At 41.1% G+C, this 27684-nt stretch overlaps 1 protein-coding gene across 1 annotated transcript; it reads left to right on the plus strand.

The window, feature by feature from the left end:
* Positions 1-20: 20 nt before the first annotated feature.
* LOC310875924 (NACHT, LRR and PYD domains-containing protein 3-like) lies at positions 21-27684 on the plus strand (the record flags this gene model as incomplete). The annotated part of the gene is made up of 10 exons (XM_083789358.1): positions 21-77; positions 3212-3280; positions 3901-3946; positions 4086-4328; positions 9428-11201; positions 11336-11506; positions 12756-12926; positions 17077-17226; positions 17688-17731; positions 27128-27684. The coding sequence occupies 10 exons, from the start codon at positions 21-23 to the stop codon at positions 27682-27684; spliced, it is 3282 nt and encodes a 1093-aa protein (XP_083645484.1).

Consider the following 27684-nt stretch of genomic DNA (forward strand, 5'->3'; position numbering starts at 1 on the left):
TTCCACAGCAGTGTGAAGAGATGGAGTCCAGAGTGGATGCTGTTAATCCTGGAGAAACTGCAGGTTCCTCAGAGCAGGTAAACATCTTCAACCTTCAACCTTACCAGTTAACTATGGAATGCATTGCATTTCCCGTCAGTCAGTGTATCACTATCAGGGATCGTAGTAAATGTGACCTGCTGTCGCAAGTAAGCCCATATATGGTAGTATATGGAAATATGTCAGAACCTGTTCTGACATTCCATGTGTCGATCCTTCCCCATCCGCCCTTCCTCTTCGATGTCACCCTTTTGACTGATACCTGTCCATTTAAACTCTAGACGGGCCTGTCCCAAAGTTATTTGTGCAGCCTCGCCCGGCAGCCGGCAAAAACTAGAGTTCTCAACAGGCCTGAAAATCAAGGCGCCCTACCTGGGTCCTCATCAAACCCTGTACACTCAAGACACTGCCCCTGCTGCCACCCTTAGATCCCCATATATGGAGCTGACCAGTTCTGACATTCCATATGTTGATCTGACCTCATCAAACCCTGTACACTCAAGACACGCTCCATATATGGCCAGTGCACGGGACCTCGCCCTGCTTCTCGCCCTCAGGCGTCTCAGTATACTGTGGAGTTGTGTTTAACCCATTCTGGGCGGGAACCCCTTTTGGTGTTTTAAAGCATTATGTTATACTTTAGCTATTGAAAAATAGCAGACCTACAAGTTCATAGCGCGGCACTCGGTGCCACGCTATATGAGCTTGTATTAGATTATACATTATGTATAATATACATTATATTATTTTTTAAAGGCTAATAGGAATAAAGAATGTGGTTCTATGTGGTATGTTGGGTGGGGGGGGGGGGGGACTAAACTAGTTATTTTTTGGAACCATGGACTTTATGACGTATATGAACTGAACTAGTTCATTTTTAAATGTGTGAACTGTGAACTGAAGTATAGTGAACTTAACCAACACTGGTAAAACTCATTTTTTTAAATGATAATAATGATGATAATAAACTATGATTTAAGTCTGTGTTTGTTTCTACACATACTACTCTTTTAAAATATGGATATGATATTTGATTTAACGTGACGAGTAGGTGTCGGCCTGATGGGTATATATGTCATTGTCTAAAATAAAAATAACTGTGTCCCTTTTATTTGGGGTATCTGCCACACATAGGACTTTTATTTAAGTGGAGAAAGTGACTCGGGTAATGACAATGGTGAAACAATGTTACTTTTGTTCATACAGTGAATTGTTCATTCAAAAATATGCACCATTATGGATTATGCATGGAAGCAAACCAACTTGAACAGCTTGAATGAGTTTGACAGTTAAATATTTCCTTCATTAAAGGACCACTTCACCACTCTTCACATAATTGGTCATCACTAATGTTCATGATAAAACACCTGTCCACCAGTGACATTATCGTTAGGCAGATTTTTTTTAAACAAGATTTGTTTTACAATATATTTAGATTTTTATTATCGTGAGAACGATGGCTTCCATTTTTGCATTGCAACTTTTCAGGAAAAATAAATCCTGCCGTTTCTATTAGCTTGGATTCCCCATCGATGATGTCACTGGTGGACGGGTTTCTGAACTGCCCACAGCCCTCCTATGAGACACAGACTGAGTAGGAAAGAATTGTGGTATTTTATCATGAACATTAGTGAGGACTAATTATATGAAGATAAGTTAAACAGTGGTGAACAAAACATCCTCACCTCCCTATAGTCTGCATGTGGTTAATGTGCACCATCTAGTGGACTCATTGTCAACTACACCACCTGATCTCTGATTTCTCTGCTAAAGAGTTTTTAAACTGATTCATTATCAGAACTGGACTGACAACTCTAGGTTAGGAGTCTATTGTATTGTATCCACTGTTAATACAGACTGAAAATGAAGCACTTGTTACCCGTGTAAAGTTTGAATTGTCCCAAGGATGTAAATACATTTGTTAAACTCTTCTCAACATGGCCTTCCTGACAGCAGTAGATAATAAATTAAACAAATTAGTGGAATATCCCTTTAATCATAATGACACAACATTGCCTGGTAGCTGATAATGAAGGCTCTGCTGTACCTGGGCCCGTGACTAAATTTGGCTGAGGGACTGCCATTGGAATTTTTTTAAATTTCGTTTTTCCATGTCATATGAAATCAGGGAACCATAGCTTCAAATTGACATATTGGTTGTTCAGTTTGACCCACCAGGTTTGGAGATATATAGCTTATGTCTTACAGAAAACAGCGAGTTGAGAAAACAGGCTTGAAAGGTTCACTTCTGTGGACTCTAACATTACACCTAGCTACATGTTTAAGCATTTATTTCATATTTATGTCGATTTCAGCTCTGACACTTATTTCAGACATAAAGAGTCTACATGTAAATGGCCCTCCTCCTCATTGACCAGGCCTTTTCAAGGAATGAGGCAAATGAAAAGGTGTACTTTTGAAATAGTCGTTTTAGTTTCTCGAAGACCATATAAATTCATGATTTGGATCTATCTTATTAAAAAGTCTCTCCCTAATAGAGTTGTAGAATGGCATTTCATTTTAAATTTCCTTTAGATCACACAGACTACATAATCTATCCTCCTCAACCGTGCCTACATATCTGCCTGTCTCAATATGCAGACCAAGTATGCCAGCTCTAATTTGGGCACATAAGGATCGTTTCTAATGGTTTTAAATAAGTCCATTCATTTCACGTTATAATATTCACATATTCACATATTATTCTCATCTTAAATAAGGGGTCAGAGCATCCTACTGTATGTGTTGTCCGTGAAATTGCACATGGACAGAGAGAGGCTTCCGCGCTCATCTCAAATATCGCGAGAGTTTGTTGCTGGGATAAAGAAATGTCATTAACAAAGTAGATTTTCTCCTGATTTGTCTCGCTAAAAGAAGCCACTTTACTATGAATATCTTGTAAATATTGTGTGCCTTGTAATGATTGGGTCCAGTATTTAGTTCAGTGACGGTGGAGTTAAGGAATGGTTCAGAAGCTGTGTTCACCTTCACTCTCCCATTGGAAATGAATAGACTCCAACATTCTTCCCGTCTCCTAATAATGTTACCGCCCACCTCACGCAGCTACGGGAAGTAAAGCAAAGTTGGCCTCTCTTGCTAATTCTCCTCTTGGGTAGTACTAGTAGTAGTAGTAGCATATCTTCAATAATGAAATGTACACCTCTTTCCACAGCAGTGTGAAGAGATGGAGTCCAGAGTGGATGCTGTTAATCCTGGAGAAACTGCAGGTTCCTCAGAGCAGGTAAACATCTTCAATGTTTGTCCTCAGACAGCTTTCAGATGACCACACACATCATGACTGTAGCTTTACTGTCTGTGTTTTACACATACAGTAACATGTAAAAACTGTACATGGTATCCCTATCCATGACTGATCTGATCGCTTTACAATTGTTTGTGTTGCAATCTACCAAATACATTCATTATCATTATTATTATTATTATTATTATTATTATTATTATTATTATTATTTGTTATTATTATTATTTGTTTGTCATACATATTGCACATTACAAAAAAATACAAGCTCATGTTATTTCCATTCCAGCTTACACACTAAACAACAAGACAAACAAAAAGAGTTAGGGAACAGGCCTAACTTTATACATTTTAGGTAGCTTACTTAAACGGTTGGATATTCATAAATGTCTCTGCATTAAAAATAAGCAACAACAAAAGTTCAGTGTTGCTGCTGCTTAAACAAATGGGATATTACTAGTCTATATACAATAGCACCAAACATGCAGGTGGTTGGTTGTAGGTGTAAAACCACTAATGTAGACAATACCATACAAGACATGACATTGTTTAATAGCGCTTCAGGCATGATACGATTGAAATAACATGACTGTGTACAACAGGATGCTGTTGTCAGCTTGACTTCGGACAAAAAGGATGCAGAAAAAGGTGAGCTTTATTCATAAAGATATATCTAATATACCAGTTGTTACATGCATGTGAGGATGTAGCAATGCAGATAGCTTTATGTTTCTAAATACATATTGCCTGTGATGCGAACTCAACTGTCTCTTTCTCTTGCAAACAGCCCATTTTGTGATCCAGCACAAAGCAGCGTTTATTCAAAGGGTTTCCATGGTCATGCCTATAGTAGACAGTCTAGGAAAAATGGTCCATCCTGAGCACTATGCCAGGATTAAAGCTGAGAAGACAACCATGGACCAAATGAGGGAACTCTACACATGCGGGATAGATCCAGGTGGACCTCATATGAAAGCAGCATTTTACAGTGCCCTTGAACAACATGAGCCCGACCTGCTGGTGAGCCTTGGTAAGAACACATGTACAACTAAAATATTATTATTTTTTACAACCTCAATATAATTCATAGTAGCAGTCCCAATCCCATAGAGTGGACACGTTTGGGCCAGAATGGCCTTCCTCAGCTACTATCAGGTCCACCTGCTATCAACAAGGAGCAATTGTTTATGCATTATCAGATTCGACAATATTTCATCAATATGTCTTAATTAAATCATATATTATACATGAGTGTTCATTACGAGAATAATGTAATGTCAAGAAAGAAAACAATCACAGAAATAAATTAATTAAAGGAAACATTACAGATTATTCACCCAGATCCTATTTTAATGAAGTCGAGGACATAATAAACATTGGAATGTTGGAGTGTGTTTTGTCACACACATCACAGTACATAATGTCAATTCTTCCTGGACTACAATATACTATAGAACTGGACTACAATGGACTACAGCCCTACAGACTATTATACTATAGAACTGGACTACAATGAACTACAGCCCTACAGACTATTTACTATAGAACTGGACTACAATGAACTACAGCCCTACAGACTATTTACTATAGAACTGGACTACAATGAACTACAGCCCTACAGACAATTATACTATAGAACTGGACTACAATGAACTACATACAGCCCTACAGACTATTATACTGTATAACTGGACTACAATGGACTACAGCCCTACAGACTATTATACTGTATAACTGGACTACAATGGACTACAGCCCTACAGACTATTATACTATAGAACTGGACTACAATGAACTACAGCCTACAGACTATTATACTATAGAACTGGACTACAATGAACTACAGCCTACAGACTATTATACTGGAACATTTGAAAACAATTCTAAGCAAATATATTATAATATATAGTTCAATACACTACTTTGAAGCCAGATAACGGTATAATATTGCAATATATCTTTTTTGCCCACCCCTACGTCACACACCTCTCTCTTTCGTGACAACTTGGTACAGTCTGGCTAGGTATTTGACAGTCGGATGGTACGGTACGGCCACACAGTCACGACAGAATGCTGCATCTGATCGCAAGCCCATACATACGGCATCACGCACGTGCACACATAGACATGAAAGGGGGCTTCAGCCCCTGCCCTTTTGGCCGTTGGTGAAAAGTGCCCTCTAAATTACTATGGTGACAAAAACCTACGGTAAAAAAGGTCAACAAGGCCCAGGCCGTAGCATAACGGTCTGGGCACCGGACTGGTGATCCAGTCGCAGTGTGCCGCGGGTTCGACTCCCGAACCCGACACGGCCTTTACCGCATGTCATCCCCCCATCTCTCTCCCGTTTCCTGTCAGCCTACTATCTGTCCCTTAAAAAATCAATAAAAGGCGTAAGCCGCAAAAAAATATATATATATAAAAAAAAAAAAGAAAAGGTCAACAACTTGATGTGTACGGGCGTGGCAATCTCGTTTCCGGTTCAGAGCTAATCTACTGTAGAGCAAATGATTGTGATCTATCATAAACCACTATAAAGACCAGGCAACATAGATTTAGGTCATTGGCGATTAACCGCTGGATTGGATGTGACGTACATTTAAGCCAGTGGTGGTGAATGTGTTACTTTCAGTTAGCACTTTCTATATTCCTGTGCCATTCAACATAAATATTATGTTGGCCTATGAACCTTAATATATTGTGATTTGTTCATATGGGTTAATTATAGCATCTTTGGAAATATATTTACTGGGGAAAGGGTTGACATATTAAATACTTATTTTTACCAGGAACATGTGATAGTTCCACTGGTAATACATGAATGTCTTTACCCCATAGATAATGACAATAATCCTATTACTGTACATGAATGTCTTTGCCCCATAGATAACGACAATAATCCTATTACTGTACATGAATGTTAGGTCAACTCACTGAGCTCACTTCAGCTGAACTCACTGACACATTACTCCTCTTCTTATGCAGGAACTGTACTTACATCAGAAGACTCAGCTAAGAGTGGTGAGTTATGAAACACCCTAGAGAGCAGTATGAAAGTCACAGCTTTAACATGATGGAGAGGATGGATGATACATTTTTATTTCACACACAACTAGTCCATATAAAACACAGATACAAAACAGACATTATAACTAGGGATGGAGCTCGTAAATTTTTATTGATGACGATCACCGTATCGAGCAGGCTTATCGAGCCGGGTCCTTATCGAGCCCACTATCGAGCATTTGCTATTATTTTGTGGAAATCTAATACATTCTGAACAGAACCTTATTTGTATTGGCCAGTTCAACCCAGTTGTGAGAGTTTGTATGTCATGACGTATGTGTCTCTCTCACACACACACACACACACACACACACACACACACACACACAATATGCATATTACTTGCGCAAGCAGAGCGCGCAAGTAATAATTTCGCCCGGTCTCTTCCGCCGTGACAGCTGTCCCGCCATTCGATGTTTATGCAGAAAAACATCAAATCTGTGCCTGTTTTGCTGGGACCAAACGACCAAATGACCATATCTCTTACGTCATAATTTAGAGCTAGTCATACGTATACTATATACATAATCAGTAAAAATAAAATAGCAAATTGTGCCTGATCTGCTGGGACCAGAGTACGTGGTGTGTGTATATGTATGACTAGCTCTTAATGATGACAAAGAAATATGGTCATTTGTGGTCGTTTGGTCCCAGCAAACCAGGCACAGATTTGCTGTTTTCTTGCATAAACATCAAATGGCGGGACAGCTGTCAGGGTTTTTGGCGCAAAGTAACCACAGTATACCGCTAATCAACTTACAACTACACACTCTATATAGTATATGTATAGTATATAGTATATGCCTATATACTATATATATATATACTATATATAGTATATGCCTATATAGTATATGCCTGTTTTGCTGGGACCAAACGACCACAAATGACCATATCTCTTACGTCATCATTTAGAGCTAGTCATACGTATACTATATACATAATCAGTAAAAATAAAATAGCAAATTGTGCCTGATCTGCTGGGACCAGAGTACGTGGTGTGTATATGTATGACTAGCTCTTAATGATGACGTAAGAAATATGGTCATTTGTGGTCGTTTGGTCCCAGCAAACCAGGCACAGATTTGCTGTTTTCTTGCATTAACATCAAATGGCGGGACGGCTGTCACGGTCTTTGGTGCAAAGTAACCACAGTATACCGCTAATCAATTTACAACTACATACTCTATAGCCTATAGTATATGTTATGTATACGTATATGTATACGTATGTCTTACGTCATCATTGAGAGCTAGTCATACGTATACTATATACATAATCAGTATAAATAAAATAGCAACTTGTGCCTGATCTGCTGGGACCAGAGTACTGGGATCAGTTTACTGAAACACACTTAAAGAAAAAGATAATAACATTACTTTTAAATTAAAAACAACGAACACGAATTACAATTCAATCAGGAATGACAGAGAAAAAGATATAGGTGGGGGAGTTATGTTTGCTATAAAAGAAGATATTTCCATTGAAATAATTCAAACTGAAAGCAGGATATTAGAAAAAGTAGAACACATATGTATACATGTAAAAGATACAAATCTATTTATCATTCTTATGTACAGATCACCTAAAACAGACCTTTCGAAATTAAACACATTTCTCGAAAACATGGTAAAGTATCTATCATCTCCGACTTCTGCAATTATGATAATAGGAGATTTCAATGAAGACCATAATACTGAGATAGAAAGAAGTATAAAGACCTACATGTCAAGATTAGGCTTTAAACAATCAAATACAAATCCAACTACAGATTACGGAAGTATTTTAGATCATGTATATTTTAACAAATGTGAAAGTATTATTACAGAAATTGAAGTTAGAGACACATATTACTCTGATCATGATTTAGTATTAATATCACTATAGTCCAACATGAAATACATTTAAAACAATTGACAATTTACAATAAGTAATACAATAATTATACTGTATAATATATTTTAATTCAGTTTATATACTTTTTTTCATCACATATCAATGATTTATTTTTCTTTGAAAATAAAGATAGAAACTTGAACCATACTTCATAATTCTAGGTGTTTACATGCATAAAGTAGATAGGTAGCAAATAGTTACACCTAATAATTAGACATTTCAAACGTTCCTTCACAGAGATATTGAGATTCCACCGTTTACAGAATAATTATACTGTATAACATATTTTAATTCAATTAAATACCTTATATACCTTTTTTCTCATCACATATCAATGATTTATTTTTCTTTAAAAAACTAAAAAGGGATCCAGAATATATCTACATCGATAAAACTGTATTTCTTATATAGATAGAAACTTGAACCATACTTAATAATACTAGGTGTTTATATGCATAAAGTAGGTAGGTAACAAATAGTTACACCTACAGCGGTCGAAAGTACTTGCGCGCTCTGCTTGCGCACTAGTTGGCCATTTATGGCCTACTAGTGTGCAACAAGCAAGTATGCACTCGACAGAGTGCAGTTCTAGTTTTGTCTATAATCTTCTCTTTATTTTAACCAATCAAAACATCCCTTGCACTACATTTTATGAAGGCCTTGAAATATAGTAGGCCTACAGAACTGTTAATGTGTACCGTCACTTTAAAAGTGCAATGTATACGTCATCGTTCGACGGTGTCACGCATAAAACATAGCCAATCTACAATCCTACAATTATCCTACAATTATATGAAAAAGTGTCTTCATATGAATGAATGAATGAAATATTTATTTTCGTGTCATGCCACTTTGGCCCATCCCATATGGGATTATATGACACATTTCACAGATACATTGAATACAACTGACACTTCCTGTTCATACATATTTGTAAATTATTCGAACAAACAAACAAAGAAAAGAAAACATCCCCCATCGCTGCCAGCGATGGGGGATGCTCAAGTGTGTGTAGCGAGTGTGCGTGTGTGTGTGTGGGGGGGGGGGGGGGCAAAGTGAATGCGTATGGTGGCACCTGGAACTGGGATTTATGCTAACAGCTAGCCGCAATAAATGAGTTAATGATGCTGTCTGTTTTATCTTTTTTTTATCTTCTTTGTCGTTTAGAAACTCAACAACTCAAGGCTCATCTTAAGAAGGAGTTGAAGGGTTTGGAAGAGTGGACAGACATCGGTCAAACTCCAAACACGCCTCTTAATCAGGTCTTAAGAGAGGTCTACATCACAAAGGTAGACAGTGGAAAGGCCAGTAATGAACATGAGGTCAGTCAGATTGAAACAGCGTTTAGGGAACCATTCAGACCAGAAGCACGAATCACATTTGAAGACATTCTTGAAGCTTTACCGGGAGAAGATCCAATCAAAACAGTGATGATGAAGGGAGTGGCTGGCACTGGTAAAACAGTCTCAGCTCAGAAGTATGCTCTGGACTGGGCAGAAGATAAAACCAACCAGAATATCGACTTCATGTTTCCATTCACTTTCCGAAGCTTGAATTTGGTGAAGGACGAAAACTACAGTTTGATGGAACTTCTTCAACATTTCTTTGGTGAAATCAACACAGCAAGAATCTGCAACAAAGAGACCCAAACTGTGTTCATCTTTGATGGTCTAGATGAGTGTAGGTTTCCGTTACATTTCTTGAAGAATGCCATCTTGACAAAGGTCACAAAGCGAACCTCATTGGATGTTCTACTGACAAACCTCATCAAGGGGAACCTGCTTCCCTCTGCCCGCATCTGGATAACCACGCGACCTGCAGCCGCCAATCTGATCCCTAATAAGTATGTTGACAGGATGACAGAGCTGACAGGATTCACTGACCCCCAGAAGGAAGAGTACTTCCAAAAGAGATTCATTGATGATGAGAACAAGGCCAGAACAATCTCCTCACACATCAAACAATCACAAAGCCTCCACATCATGTGTTACCTTCCAGTCTTCTGTTGGATCGCTGCTACAGTTCTAGAGAATATCTTGAGAATGGGCAAGACTTTTGCACTGCCGAAGACCATGACTGTGATGTACATCCACTTCGTAGCGGTTCAATTCATACATCAGAATATCAAGATGGACGGAGATGAGAGAAATTCAGACTTGAATCCAGATAATATTCAGGTTATTCTGTCTCTGGGGAGACTGGCTTTTGAACAGCTGAAAAAAGGCAAGTTCATCTTCTATGAATCTGACCTTAAAGAGTGTGGCATTGATATGAGAGACGCCTCAGTGTACTCAGGTCTGTTCACACAGATGTTTAAAGTGGAGTCTGGGTTGCACAAAGTCAAGGTGTTCAGCTTTGTTCATCTGAGTGTTCAGGAGTTTCTGGCCGCTCTTTATGTCTTTCTCTCATTCAAGAATGATGGTCTCAACTTGATCAAATCAAAAACCTCCACATTTTCTAAGCTCTTTGGAACCAAATCTAAGAAGAACCTCTACCAGAATGCAGTAGATGAGGCCTTAAAGAGTCCAAATGGACATCTGGACTTGTTCCTACGTTTCCTGCTGGGCCTCTCATTGGAAACCAATCAAACCCTCTTAAACATTCTGTTCAAACAGCCAGACAAGAGTTCACAGACCAGCCATGAAACAGTCAAGTACATAAAGAAAAAGATCAGGGAGAATATCTCTCAAGAGAGAAAAATCAATCTGCTCCACTGTCTGAATGAGCTGAATGATCATTCTCTAGAGGAAGAAATCCAACAGTACCTGAAAAAAGGAAGTCTTTCTGCAAACAAACTATCTCCTGCTCAGTGGTCAGCTTTGGCCTTCATGTTGCTGTCATCAGGAAAGGAGCTGGACGTGTTTGACCTGAAGAAATACGGTGCTTCAGAAGAGGCTCTACTAAGACTGCTGCCAGTGGTCAAAGCCTCCAACAGAGTTCTGTAGGTGAACTAACAACAATATATATATATATATATATATATATATATATATATATATATAATCTTTCTTAAATTATTGTATACGAAAGAAAATAAAAATAAAATCTAATTTTAGCACAATTATTTTTCTTTAGGCTGAGTGGCTGCAACCTCTCCGAGAGATGCTGTGAGGATTTATCGTCGGTTCTCACCTCCAGCTCTAGTCTTCTAGAATTGGACTTGACTAATAACGATTTGCAGGATTTAGGAATAAAGAAGCTTTGTGTTGGACTGGCGAGTCCAAACTGTACACTGGAGACACTCAGGTTAGTATGCCTTAACCTTTTATGTAAATTACATGTATCCATAATTCCCTAATATAGGCATATTTTGATTATTTCCTGTCAAATGCAAACATACTTCCTTGTACTTGACATAAGCAAGAACTTATGAATATATCATTCTTGATTTCATTCACCTGTGTGATTCCCATAGCTGCATGTTCCTCCAACCACACCTGGTTTGAATTACAGAGCTACTCCTTTTAGTTAGAGAAAAGTAGTGAAATGTGTGGCAAATCTGCAAAAAAATGCTTACCACTAGCTTTCTTCACAAATGTGTTCATAAAGGTGTCTACTATAACCTATACCTATGTTCCAACACAACTCCCTTGGGAAACTTTGTGACAGCTGCTGAAAGTTGGGGTACCAACCAATATAAGGCAAAATTCCCAACATTCCATTATGCTTTAAGTACCATGTGACATGTCAAATTAGGGGGTTTTCATGATGCTGAATCAATTCCAAACATTAGTTTTGCACGAAAACATAGCCATAGCCACTTGCCCAAAATGTGCCCAAATGGGCTGACCTCATCACATTTGTCATGTTTTCTGTGCAAAACTAATGCTTGCAATGGATTCCGCATCAAGAAAACCCCCTAGTTTGACACGACACATGCTACTTAAAGTATAATAAAATTTGGAAATGTTTGCCTTATATTGGTTGTTAATGGTACCCCAATTTTCAACAGCCGTCACAACGTTTCCAAATGGAGTTGGATTGGAACAAATGTATATGTGATTGTAGACATGCACCTTTATGAACACAAATATTAAGAAAGCTAGTGGTAGGCTAAGCATTTTTTTTGCAGATTTGCCACACATTCTTTAATTTTCCCTTATTATTTGTATATGATAACATGTTAGGTTAGAAATAAGCAATGCAGTGACACAAACATGTTTCAAAAAGTCCCAAGGTCGAATTAACCCGGAAGCTAACTTTTTGGATGTGTAGAACAAAGAACATGAATTAATCTTAAAATCTATATGTTGTTGATGATGTGGGGTATATCATAGCCTACTATAGCAGCCTATAGGGCATAGCAGTGGGCGTTGTGGTTCCACATTAATTTTTCCCATAGAGAACTAACAACAATATATATATATATATATATATATATATATATATATATATATATATATATATATATATATATATATAATCTTTCTTAAATTATTTTATACGAAAGAAAATAAAAATAAAATCTAATTTTAGCACAATTATTTTTCTTTAGGCTGAGTGGCTGCAACCTCTCCGAGATATGCTGTGAGGATTTATCGTCGGTTCTCACCTCCAGCTCTAGTCTTCTAGAATTGGACTTGACTAATAACGATTTGCAGGATTTAGGAATAAAGAAGCTTTGTGTTGGACTGGCGAGTCCAAACTGTACACTGGAGACACTAAGGTTAGTATTCCTTAATAGAAACGTCTTCAGCTTCCTGTTTAATAGAAACGTCCCTGGCTGAGTCTGGAGAGTCCATCTTCACCTGGGAGTGATGCATCATGGGTATTGTAGTCCTTATGAGTCTGGACTCCACACACTGCTCTGAAATAAAGTAAATAAGGAAGAACTTTATAACATGCATTAGGGAAGAAATCACACTTAACTTAAGTTTACACAAGGAACAATGGTGTAAAGTGAATTAGGTGAAAGTAACCAATGTGTTGTAAAACGTTGTGAAAGGGGAAACCCCCCCCCCCCCCCGAACTTGCATCGGTCTACCCCTGTCCTAGACAGGGACAAAAGTGGTGCGCGCAGCGCACACCAATTTTAGGGGTGGGAAAATGGTGTTTTCCCAAATGTTTGTGCCAATCCATGCTTCATGCAGAAGGAAGTTCTGTTGTATTATATTGTTATTCTGGCCAATCAATTCAAATATTCGGCTGGGCGGCTGTGGCTCAGGAGGTAGAGCAGGTCGTACAATGATCCCTGGGTCGGCGGTTCGAATCCCGGCTCCTCCTCCTGTCCACATGTCGAAGTGTCCTTGGGCAAGACACTGCCACCACACTGCCTCCAATGAGACACTGAACCCCACACTGCCTCCAATGAGACACTGAACCCCACACTGCCTCCAATGAGACATTGAACCCCACACTGCCTCCAATGAGACACTGAACCCCACACTGCCTCCAATGAGACACTGAACCCCACACTGCCTCCAATGAGACACTGAACCCCACACTGCCTCCACTTGTTGTGCTGAGTTCATTAGCTATTTTTTGCAGATTTGCCACACATTCCTTAATTTTCCCTTATTATTTGTATATGATAACATGTTAGGTTAGAAATAAGCAATGCAGTGACACAAACATGTTTCAAAAAGTCCCAAGGTCGAATTTACCCGGAAGCTAACTTTTTGGATGTGTAGAACAAATAACATGAATTAATGTTAAAATCTATATGTTGTTGATGATGTGGGGGATATCATAGCCTACTATAGCAGCCTATAGGGCATAGCAGTGGGCGTTGTGGTTCCACATTCATTTTTCCCATAGAGATTTACAAAAAAATATTTATATAAATTATTTTAAGCCTATAATCAAGCCATCCAGAATCCTGGCGAGTCATGCACATAAAACCATTGATTTAGTGAAAAAAAAGAAAACCGCTACACAAAGGGTATTAATTCAATTTAGTACAACATATAATTAAATATTCAATGTTTTTTTTGTCTCACACTTATTGCATGAGAGTTGACAGCTCTGTCTCAACATTTAAAAACATAACCATACTGTAATTTTCACCTGATGTGAATTAATGTATCCCCTAGTCTATCCAGATTCAGGGGTTATGCATTTTTCTCCTGTCCCGTCCCGCCACAGGAGCCAGCCCGCACCAACCTTCCCCCCAAACATATATTAATCAACCACCCGCCTGCCCAGCGGCCTGCAAAAACAAAAAGTAGCCTAGCGACCGGCTTTTCAACACCCAGCAAGTTCAGTCCATTCAATTTCAATTGCTTTCGAGAGAGAGAGAGAGAGAGAGAGAGAGAGACAGAGTGAGACAGAGTGAGACAGAGTGAGAGAGAGACAGAGTGAGAGAGAGAGGGCAAGGACGTGCAGAGGGAATTTGTAGTGCAGGATCTGGAATTTGAAAAGGCACCTTTATTTTTCATTTTCATTTCTACCCAAATTTAGAGGAATATCTAGGAAATGGAAGGAAACCCAACCAGTGCCCTGCAGCCCAAATTATTGGTTATCAAAGTAAAATGAGCATTTGCATGCTTTACTGTTATTAATATTAGCTTAAGTATGGCATAATCATATTTGCTTGATTGCCTAGGCAGAGCTGCCAACCTGCACACATTTTGTGTACCAACCACGCAATTCTAGGTGTCTATACGCCTAGAATTGCGTGGTTGCTACACAAAATGTGTGCAGGTTGGCAGCTCTGCCTAGGGTATAACTGACTGACTGACTGACTGACAGAGAGAGAGAGAGAGAGAGAGAGAGAGGGACGGAGAGAGAGAGATGGTTCCTGCGCGAGTCATAAATTATTTGAATGAACATATAAAACTTATACATAGGCTATACGTGACATGACATACTATCTGTCTCGGACCGGTTCACTTCACTCGCTTGGTTTGTGTTATCACTACAGCAGTGTAGCTCTCCGCTCGAAATGAATGAATGTCATATTCTCATTTTAGTTTCGATTCTGTACATACTTCGACTTCGTTGTGTGGCGGCGGTACCGCACCCCCAAAATACAAATAAGAAAGATTGAATGCAGATGCGCTCATTGTGCTGATGGTTCAGACTTAGAGCCTCAAGAGGGGAATTCTTTTAACGAAAAGCAACATTCCAGTTCAGGATGGAGAGGACCATTTCTCCGACAGTCAAAAAGGCAGGGGCTAAAGCCCCCTTCCATAATTATAAGATGAACAACAAAAAGAGCTCATGACCCGTCCGCCCGCCCTGCGGGACAACACACGGGACCTGCGGGCTGCGGGCAATGGGCGGAGCCTGCCCTAGAAGCACTCGGCCGGGCGCCATGTTGTTTGTTGGCTTGCTCTGAGGCTACAGTGATTAGTACAGCTAGCGACCGGTGACACCATTGACAGCTAGACTCACGACACAACAGATTCATACTCATTGGTAATAAAAAAGATGGACCGGGCAATTTATCACTATCTTATTTATGGAATTAATGTGGCAACTTTACATTTAAAGCACTCAAACTGAACCTCAACCTTTTGGGGAAGTTAACTGAACTGCTACGAGTGTCAAAATACCACCACCTTGAGTTTGTGAGTTTGCAGATCTGCCATTTTCAACTGTGCTAATAATTTGGGAAATTAGCTTAATAATTGTGTCACTGGCTGCCTGTCATTATTATCTGTAATGTTTACAGATCCTTTACAGATCCTCGTCCCATACATTTACCTTCAGTGATACATGCAGACAAAATTAATTAATGTTGAATTAATTCAACATGAATGTTGAATTAATTGGTCAGTCTAGTGATGCCTTCAACTCTGTGTAATGACGGTGCTTGTAGGCAGGTTTACCTGAAAAGAACAACGTTTTGTTGCTTAGTTGTGTAACCAAAATAACAAAACAAAAGTAATCTCGAGTGCATATTATTATTATTATTATTAGTATTATTATTATTATTATTATTATTATTTAGTGTATAGGGGGCATGTCTCTCGTGAACCACGTGGCCGTAACAACAACAACCCAAAAATATCGCTGATAACTTTTTATTTTAGCTAAACAACTAAAGCGTTATCTTTATTACTGATTATTATTCATGGAGGAGTCTAAGTAAACGGGACATGAGATGTCTCATGAGCAAAGCTAGGCTAGTCCAGTAGCCTTGTCGTGTAAACAAAGGCTAGAACCATGTAATATGTAAACAACAGGATTCTAACTTACCTGTCTGAAAATTATTATTAGCCATTACGATACGATGTTTCTTTGATAACTCTGACATCTCATGTCCTTGGTTTTGCTTCCACTTTGCATTGCATCCGACACAACGCTGGACTGGCGTATGGCGTACCACATCTAAACAGTGACGTCAAAGATAGTAGAGAGATGGAAGATAAACAGTCCAAGTTGTAGTTTTTTGCTAAACGAAGATAGTATATTGATGGAAGATCATGTACACTGCCTGAGTTCAGTGCGTTCACTGCTTGCTCTGAGTGACGTTAACAAACAAGATGGTGGCAGAGTTGTCCCCGAATGTTAACACTCTCGTCACCTCGCTCTTTCCCTATAGTAGCGGTCGTCAGTCTTGAGAGACCATGACACAAGTGCACTTGCATTAGATCAGGTGGTGCTGAGGGAGCAGTGCTTTGTGTGGCTGTGCAGTCCACTTTGCGAGTGAAAGTCTCTCTGGCAGCGATTGCACTTGAATGCGTCGCCTGCTGACGCTGATTGAGGTGCTTTCCTCATTATGTTAAAATGACTCCAAACATGTTTGAAGGTGAAATATCCCTTTAATCCTGGCCCCCTGTGTGTGTGTGTGTGTGTGTGTGTGTGTGTGTGTGTGTGTGTGTGTGTGTGTGTGTGTGTGTGTGTGTGTGTGTGTGTGTGCGCGCGTGTAGGTTGTCAGGCTGCATGGTCTCAAAGGAAGGTTGTTCTTATCTGGTCTCAGCTCTGAGATCCAACTCCCACCTGAAAGTGTTGGACTTGAGCTACAATCACCCAGGAGACCAAGAGACGCTGCCCTCTGCTGGACAACTGCAGACTCTCAGGTATGGACAGACTTGATGTCAGTCAGTGTAAATGTGCCTAGTTGTTGTTTAACCCATTTAGACCTGACACTAGATTCTAGTTTTCATAGTTTTCAGAAAAACCCTGTTTCTATGTCAGTGGTTCTCAAACTATTTCATGTCAAGGACCCCAAACATTATATGTATTTGGCCACCGACCCCCATCTGAAAATATGTTGTTCCATGGACCCCCAAAGGCAAAGATTTGAGTTAAAAACGTTTGTTCTGGAACAATATATATTCCAAATAGCAGATCTACAAGCTTGTTGCGTAGCACCGGGTGCCACGCTACGAGCTTGTCTACTATTTTTCAACAGCTAATGTATAACATAATGCTTAAAACAACAAAAGGGTGCTGTATAGTAGCATTTAATGTTTAATAAATGGCATTATCTATCATTATTGTTTCTATTATCTTATCTTTGTCTCTCCTTCACCCACAGTGACCACAGTGGAGAGTGCAGGCTGAGACCAGGTTTGAGGAAGTGTAAGTGTTTATTCTGTTGTATTCATGAAATCAAAGAAGCACAACATCCTGCTATGCTGTATGAACAGCTCATATTATACAGCATGTCACTTTCACTTAACATAACTGTAATGTGTTTATATTAACCAAAACATGCATTATATTTCCTGGGGTTTATTACTAAACACAATGTAGTTTTGAGTGAACTCTGCCTACCTATGGTGGACCATAGGATTCTAGAATTATACACTATGGCCCTCATTTATCAACCGTGCGTACGCCCAAATTATGGGTGCACGCCATTTCCGCCGAAGCTTGAAATTGAACTTGTGCCAAGACAAAAATCACGTCTGGTCGGGAGCTGTCGTACGCTTTGTCCTCATCTGTTTTTCTGTCGTAGAACAGCGGAGCAGCATTGTTTGACCAGCTGAGAGGCTGTCACAGGCATCTAAACACATGTGTCATATGAAATTAATAGGAGATAAAATTGCGCAATTAAAAACAATGTTGCAAGTTAGATGCTTAAGCCATTTAAACAGTGTTTTGCATGAGCGCATACATGCGAGGATTTGGGCTGTCTGTGCTGAAATATTTCCATGACGGGAAGTTGGAGAGTATAGTGCAGTGCTGCAGCTGTGGAGAGTCCCAACGTGGGTAGCCTACTGTAGCCTAATCTACAGCAGGCCGATGTCTTTCTGTAGTTACGGTATGTGCAATCTCCTCCTCGTTTAAAAAACCAGACGCGTCGCTCGAATGCCAAATGTACCGTGCCAGCGCAAGTGAGTGCAGTACTTTCATCCGACGGAGCATTGGTCCGAACGACAACCTACCTCCCTCCCTCTCCCTCATCCCCCGGGGCAGACACCTAAACCTAACCGCAACCCTCTCCCGACCCGCAGCGCACCTCGGAGCATCGGATGATAGTATGCCTCCCAGCGCAAGTGGGAACCTCATCGGAGATAGGTAGGCTACCCAACCAGCCCACCACCACCACCAGTGCCAGCCACACGGTTTTGGCTGCATATTCATATATTGACAGTTGACAGCCCAGCCACTGCAGCGACTGGCGACTGCGAGGCAATCTAAATAGACTGGCGAACGTGCATGGTCAGTTGGTCACGGTGTCACGGACGGACCACAGTGATAGAGACAGACAGACAGGACATGACAGGAGGAGCACCTATGCAAAACAGCAGCGCTGCGTGTGTGTGCCTATTTGTTATTTAATTCATGGTTCACAGGTTCAGGTTTTCGTTCACTAATATATCTTGTTGTATATTAAATTAAAAATACTTTAATAATTTAATATACAACAATGAGGGCCTGAGTCCCTCATTTATCAATTTAGTGTCAAATCTGCCCCAAATTCGAGCGTCGGTTTTGTAGTACACTCACGTCGCAACAGCATTTATAAAGTGATCACAAACAGCTGATCCTACCTTAATTTCTAGCAGTGATAAATGTGACAGCTGAAAACAATCTGGCACGGCCTATGAAATGAAGCCTCGCCCTCGTTTTTGCGACATGCACAAATGCAATACGACTGAACAACTCATGGATACCATGGTTACATGATGGAAAAATAAATAAAAAGGTTTCCCCCGCTTGCCTTGCTGCCCACCTCACCCCCCCCCCCCTCTCTCTCATACACAGACACACACACACACACACACACACACACACAGAAGCACACACATGCAACTTGCAAGCCCAACTGGTGTGTTGTATCTTAAATAAATAAAGAACGAACACCTGCATTAATTAAATAACACAAATATACAACAAGATGTATTAGTGAACGAAAACCTGAACCTGTGAACCATGAATTAATTAACAAATTGGCGCACACACACGCTGCTGTTTTGCAAATAGGTGCATCTCCTCCTCTCCTATGCCCTGTCTGTCTGTCTCTATCACTGTGGTCCGTCCATGACACCGTGACCATGCACGTTTATGACAATCTATTTTGATTACCTCGCTAGTACAGTGGCTGGGCTTTCAACTGTCAATTATATAAATATGCAGCCTAAATCAGTCTCGTGTGGCACTGGCACTGCATGGTAGTGGTGGCTGGCTGGGTTACCCTACCTATCTCCGATGCGTCCCCACTTGCGCTGGCACGGCACATTTGGCATTCAAGCGACGTGTCAGGTTTATCCTTAAACAGGAGGAGATTGCACATACCGTAACTCCAGAAAGATATCGGCCTGCTGTAGGTTAGGCTACAGTAGCCTACCCTACTTGACTGCAGAGCTGCAGTCTCCCTCAAATGACTCTCGATTCATATCATGAAACTATTCCAGGTGGGGGGGCCAGGGGGATTCCAGCACAGGCAGCGCAAATCCTCATATAGGCCTATAGGGTATGCGCTCATGCAAAACACTGTTTAAATGGCTTAAGCAAACTTTTTAATTGCGTGATTTTAATTGCTTGCACACTTGGAAATATTCTACCAATTTCATGACATGCCTTTGTAATATGTAATGTAATATTAGTTTTATACATTTTTAGGAGTGAAAACATATGTTTAGATGCCTCTGACAGCCTGTCAGCATTTCAGAAAATACGACAGCTCCCGACCTGACGAGATTTTTGTCCTGGCTCATGTTCAAGTTCAAGGTTTTGCGGAAATGATGAATGCCGAAAATTGTGGTCATTTCCGACGTGCACCCATATTTTTGCTTACGCCGCGTTGATAAATGAGGGCCTAAGTACCTACTGTGCGTCTCAAAGCTTTCAGCACTTCCTCTCTGAATGTAAACTCTCTGGCCTGTAAGAGCACACCAAACAGAAGTGATTTAGTTAAAGACAGCCTCTTTCTAATTAAACAACTGTTGATGTGGACTTAAATAGTTAAAGGTACGTTAACTATTAGTGAGACATTTATTTAAGAGTCTCAACCACTTAAGAGGACCATATAAAATTAACTCAAACTAGTGCTGGTTGTCTGGGCTAGGCCCTGCCGCAGTGGTGTCCGATTAGAACATTACCGGGATGCTGAAACTTCCAAAGCCAGTTGTTAGGCCAGATATCCTGTCTTATACGGAGTCTCTTGCAAGGAGCGTAGCAAATGCTGCTAGCTACCCTAAACCTTTCGGATTGTACTTATATAAGGTTCTTACTGTGTGCGTGTCATGATGACGATGCCAAACGTGTATCCCCATATATTATGAGGTTTCTACATTAGCCTGATGTCAGTGCTGGATGTCGCCGTCATCCTCATATTATGGAGCTCTAGGTGAAAGCCTCCGCTACAGCCACCCCTAAGACCTACGACGAATAGCCACAAAGCCAATTTACAAGCTCGCAACGTGTTGCATCATGACGCATTGAGAGCTTGTATATCGGCTACTTTCACCGTCTTTGGACTTTTTATAAATACAGTTGATCAGTACAACCACTGGTTTATTTACCTTAGGAGGTACAATACTCTTAAAGAGATCCATCTAAACATAATATAAGCAATCAAATACTGGGTGAATTACTATAATTGCAATTATGGTACATCTATTGATTTAAATCAAACAGCCTTCTTTTAAATATATTTTTTATGGGTTAATTATTTGTAACCCATTTTTCACCCGTGTGTCAATCATCTTATGTGATCCTGGGCTCTACACACCCTCCACCAACCTAGTCCCCATATATGGGGGACAAGGGGAGAGCAACGGACTTGAACTCATGCTTCCTTCATGCCTGAGTGTCCAAGTTGCTCCTTTACACCTGACAGGGGGAGTTTCCCTGGTTGGATGTAGCGCGTGGAAGGAACACGTTATTCCAACCAGTTCCTTTCCCCTCCATCAGGCGCCCCGGCTGGCCAGGGGGAGGCAGTTTAGTGACCAGGATTACTGCATGTTTTTTGTGAGGGTACCTACCCTAGGGGACACGGGGAGAACATGCAAACTCCACACAGAAAGGCCCTTTCGCCAACCCCGCCTTCGGGTAAGGGCACTGATGACGCAGAGGAGGAAACACGCCACCAGCACCCACAGCGTCCCGAGACAAACAGCCTTCTGAGTTCCACATTAACCCGTTTAGACCTGAGGATGATTCTACAAATGCCTTCTAAATCCTGACAGTTTTCTGAAAAACCCATGTTTCTGTCAGTCGTTCTCAAACATCTTCATGTCAAGGACCCCCAGAAATATATGTATTTGGCCCCCAACCCACAGCTGGAAATATGTTGTTCCAGGGACCCCCCAGAAGCAAAGATATGAGTTAAAACACAGACTATCTGAGGCTTTTATTTTGACTATGTCCATCAATAGCTTCCTGTCGGGGCACTGATAGCCGAGTGGTAAAGACACGTACCACATGGGCTCTGATTCCTGACAGGTCTGGGGTTCAATTCCTAATCCTGGTGACGGCTTCACTGCATGTCACTCCCCAACTCACCCCCTGTTTCCTGTCTCTGTCAGTTGTACTATTGAATAAAGGCAGAAAGTCCCCAGAAATATAGAGACAAACTATTACAAATTCACTATTATTAAATGTTTTTATAGATGTATCTGTGTGTGTGTGTGTGTGTGTGTGTGTGTGTGTGTGTGTGCGCGTGCGTGTGTCCTCATGTTTTTATAGGTCACACATTTATTAGGTGTGTGTGTGCGTGCGTGCGTGCGTGGGTTTGTTGAAATATTTTGTTTTGAAGTCCACCGTCTGGGAATAGTGTTTATAGCTATCTATAGCTATTGTATCTCATGTTTGTTTATAGCAGACTGAGGAGTCTGCTATAAACACAACACTTGCAGTTTGGGCAACTCCAAAGCAAACTCCACATGCCCCAACATTTTATTTACCTATAGTGTCAACCCTTACCCCTGTGTCGGATCTGTGGTGACACTAGCATATTTGCCTATACCGATATGACCTGATATGACCAAATTAGGGCCGATCCGATACATTTCCGATACAGTATCGGGACATCTCTATTAATATTACCCGCTGTCAACTTGTCATAGCACCCGTTTTAACTATCTGTCTGTGTCCCTTTTGTGCCCATACTGTATATGGAGATCTCTGTATCTGTCTGTCTGCCTGTGCCAGAAGAGTGCAAACTGACTGGTTAAGTAATCAATTGTCAGGTGTGAGGTTGCCATGGCAATCAATTGGTTGAGGCAGAGGCTGGAAATTACACAGGTGAGGGGAGAGCCTGACCAGAGCCTTTTGTGGTGTTTCTGGACAACGGTGTGTCCCACAGACTAAAGGCTGGTCACTCCCTGTGGGGGTGTGGAACGCGTGTGTCGAATTTGAAGTCGGTGGGTCAAACGGTTCTTGAGTTACATGCATTACAACCGCACGCACACACACGCACACACACACTGCACACACACACACACACACACGCACCCTCACACACACACACACACACACACACACACACACACACACACACACACACACACACACACATTTGTAGTTATACATTCACACACATTCATACACCTTTACATAGATTGTGCATTACATTCACCCATTCACACACCTTTACATAGATTGTGCATTACATTCACCCATTCACACACACATTCATACACCTTTACATAGATTGTGCATTACATTCACCCATTCACACACCTTTACATAGATTGTGCATTACATTCACCCATTCACACACACATTCATACACCTTTACATAGATTGTGCATTACATTCACCCATTCACACACACACATGCACACACCTTTACATAGATTGTGCATCATTGTTTTAAAGTGGTTTCTGAACACTTTGAACCACAATGTGTTGCGATGTGAGCTTATAGATTGAGTGCCTTCATTATTATTGTGTGTGTGTGTGTGCGTGCGTGTGTGCGTGCGTGCGTGTGTCTTCATGTTATTACAGGTGACACATTTAATAGGTGTGTGCGTGCGTGCGTGCGTGTGTTTGTTGAAATCTTTTGTTTTGAAGTCCACCGTCTGGGAATAGTGTTTATAGCTATCTATAGCTATTGTATCTCGTGTTTGTTTATAGCAGACTGAGGAGTCTGCTATAAACACTTGCAGTTTGGGCAACTTCAAAGCAAACTCCACATGCCCCAACATTTTATTTACCTATAGTGTCAACCCTTACCCCTGTGTCGGATCTGTGGTGACACTAGCATATTTGCCGATACCGATATGACCTGATATGACCAAATTAGGGCCGATCCGATACTTTTCCGATACAGTATCGGGACATCTCTATTAATATTACCCGCTGTCAACTTGTCATAGCACCCGTTTTAACTATCTGTCTGTGTCCCTTTTGTGCCCATACTGTATATGGAGATCTCTGTATCTGTCTGTCTGCCTCTGTCTGTCTGCCTGTGCCAGAAGAGTGCAAACTGAATGGTTAAGTAATCAATTGTCAGGTGTGGGGTTGCCATGGCAATCAATTGGTTGAGGCAGAGGCTGGAAATTACACAGGTGAGGGGAGAGCCTGACCAGAGCCTTTTGTGGTGTTTCTGGACAACGGTGTGTCCCACAGACTAAAGGCTGGTCACTCCCTGTGGGGGTGTGGAACGCGTGTGTCGAATTTGAAGTCGGTGGGTCAAACGGTTCTTGAGTTACGTGCATTACAACCGCACGCACACACACACACACACACACACACACACACACACACACACACACACACACACACACACACACACACACACGGCACATTTGTAGTTAGATTGTGCATTACATTCACACTCATTCATACACCTTTGCATAGATTGTGCATTACATTCACCCATTCACACACACATGCACACACCTTTACATAGATTGTGCGTCACATTCACCCATTCACACACCTTACATAGATTGTGCGTTACATTCACCCATTCACACACATTCATACACCAATGGTTGAGGATTAGGAAACCATGCAAGGCACCAACCTGCACATCTGGAGCAATTTGGGTTCAGAGTCTTGCTCAAGGACACTTTGACACCAACTTTGAGGGTTCGAACTAGGAACATTGCGGTTGCCATCCGGCCACTCTACCCCTGAGCCCCTGTGTGCACGTGTGTGTGTGTGTGTGTGTGTGTGTGTGTTTATGTGTGTGTGTGTGTGTGTGTGTGTGTGTGTGTGTGTGTGTGTGTGCACACGTGAACACACACACACACATACACGCGCACGTGTGCTGTGCTGTGATGTGTTGTGAACTTGTAGATCTTATTTATTATGCAATATATTTGTTATTAATATATTTCCATTCTGGACACGTCATTATAGGTTTTACTGAAAACAGATCTACAAGCTCACACTGCATAGACCTGATTTTTTTAACACATTTTGGGAGGGAACCCCTTTTTGGTGTTAGAATTATGTTATGCTTTAGCTATTGAAAAATAGCAGATCTACAAGCTCATAGCGCGCCACCGAGTGGCGCGCTATGAGCTTGTAGGTCTGCTATTTTTGAAAAATCGTTAAAATGTGCCTCAAATCTTTCCGAAAATTGTCATGATTTAGAACCACAATGTGTTGCGATGTGAGCTTGTAGATCGAGTGCCTTCATTATTATTGTGTGTGTGTGTGTGCGTGCGTGCGTGCATGCGTGAGTTTGCGTGTGCACACACACACGTGTGTCCTGCATGGTGACCTGACACACACACGTGACATGGTGACACACACACACACACACGCCTGCACATGTCCTGCATGGCATGCGTGCATGTGTCCTGCATGGTGATGTGTTGTGAACTTGCGTGTGTGCGTGTGTGCGTGCGTGCGTGTGTGTTTACGTGTGCACACACACACACACGTGCATGTCCTGCATGGCGTGCGTGTGTGTGTGCGTGCGTGCGTGCGTGTGTCCTGCATGGTGATGTGTTGTGAACTTGTAGATCTTATGTATTATTATGCAATATATTTATTATTAATATATTTCCATTCTGGACACGTCATTATAGGTTTTACTGAAAACAGATCTACAAGCTCACACTGCATAGACCTGATTTTTTTAACCCATTTTGGGCGGGAACCCCTTTTTAGTGTTAGCATTATGTTATGCTTTAGCTATTGTAGGTCTGCTATTTTTGAAAAATCGTTAAAATGTGCCTCAAATGTTTCCGAAAATTGTCATGATTTAGAAAACCTTTTTTTTTTTTTTTCGACGTCAGGCCTGAATGGATTAAAGTGGTTTCTGAACAATTTGAACCACAATGTGTTGCGATGTGAGCTTGTAGATCGAGTGCCTTCATTATTATTGTAGATCGAGTGCCTTCATTATTATTGTGTGTGTGTGTGTGTGCGTGCGTGTGTTTGCGTGTGCACACACACACGTGTGTCCTGCATGGTGTCCTGAATGGCGTGCGTGCGTGTATGTGTGTTTACGTGCGCACACACACACACACACACACACACACACATACACACGCACACACACACACACGCACACACGCCTGCACATGTCCTGCATGGCGTGCGTGCGTGTGTCCTGCATGGTGATGTGTTGTGAACTTGCGTGCATGTGTGCGTGTGTGTGTGTGTTTACTTGTGCACACACACACACATGTGTCCTGCATGGCGTGCGTGCGTGCGTGCGTGCGTGCGTGCGTGTGTCCTGCATGGTGATGTGTTGTGAACTTGTAGATCTTATTTATTATATGCAATATATTTATTCATATATTTCCATTCTGGACACGTCATTATAGGTTTGACTGAAAACAGATCTACAAGCTCACACTGCATAGACCTGATTTTTTTAACCCATTTTAGGCGGGAAACCGTTTTTAGTGTTAGCATTATGTTATGCTTTAGCTATTGAAAAATAGCAGATCTACAAGCTCATAGCGCGCCACCGAGTGGCGCGCTACGAGCTTGTAGGTCTGCTATTTTTGAAAAATCGAAGACCGACTGACATAGAAACATAGCTTTTTCAGAAAACTGTCAGGATGTAGAAGACATTTTTAGAATCTGATCTCAGGTCAGAATGGATTAAAGTGGTTTCTGAACAATTTGAACCACAATGTGTTGCGATGTGAGCTTGTAGATTGAGTGCCTTCATTATTATTGATGTCTGTGTGTGTGTGTGTGTGTGTGTGTGTGTGTGTGTGTGTGTGTGTGTGTGTGTGTGAGAGAGAGAGAGAGTGTGCGTGTGTGCGTGCGTGCGTTATTGTATGTCCGTTGTATTATTGTATGTTCCTATACATAGTTAGTGTACATCCATCACCATGTGCTGTGAACTTGTAGATCTTATTATTATTGTTGTTGTTGTTGTTATTATTAACCAGATTAACTATATTCAAGGTAATTATACAGCAGCTGAACATCATACAGAAAATGGCAGATCTACAAGCTCACAACGCACCGCAATGCATTGTGAGCTTGTCAATACGATTTGAAGCAGTGCTCATAGTGGTTAATACGTTCAATAATTCTGTATATTATTATGAAGTTGTATGTGATTGTAAAGTGGTGTTGTGTTGTGTGTTGTTCTCTCATCAGATGTGTGTGAACTCACACTGGATCCAAACACAGCATACATATTCCTCTCTCTGTCTGAGAACTACAGGAAGGTGACATATGTGGGAGAGAATCAGCACTATCCAGATCACCCAGACAGATTTACCCACAGGCATCAGGTTCTGTGTAGAGAGACTCTGACTGGACGTTGTTACTCTGAGGTAGAGTGGAGTGGATATGTTCGTATATCAGGGACAACCAGAGAAATCAAGAGGAGAGGAGACGGTGCTGACTGTATAGGATACAATAAGATGTCCTGGAGTCTGGAATGTCATGATGATAAGAACAGTTACTCTGTCCTTCACAATGGGGAGAGGACTGAACTCTCTGTCCGTCGCTCTGACTCTGTCGTCGGTCTCCGTCGCTCCAACAGAGTAGCAGTGTACGTGGACTGCTCTGCTGGCACTCTGTCCTTCTACAAAGTGTCCTCTAGCACACTGACACACCTTCACACCTTCCAGACCACTTCCACTGAACCACTCTGTGTTGGGTTCGGGTGCTATTGGTCTGGTTCCTCAGTGTCTCTGTGTCAGATCTAG

The sequence above is a fragment of the Protomyctophum parallelum genome, assembly GCF_964188405.1.
Source record: "Protomyctophum parallelum genome assembly, chromosome: 18".
Classification (NCBI taxonomy): domain Eukaryota; kingdom Metazoa; phylum Chordata; class Actinopteri; order Myctophiformes; family Myctophidae; genus Protomyctophum; species Protomyctophum parallelum.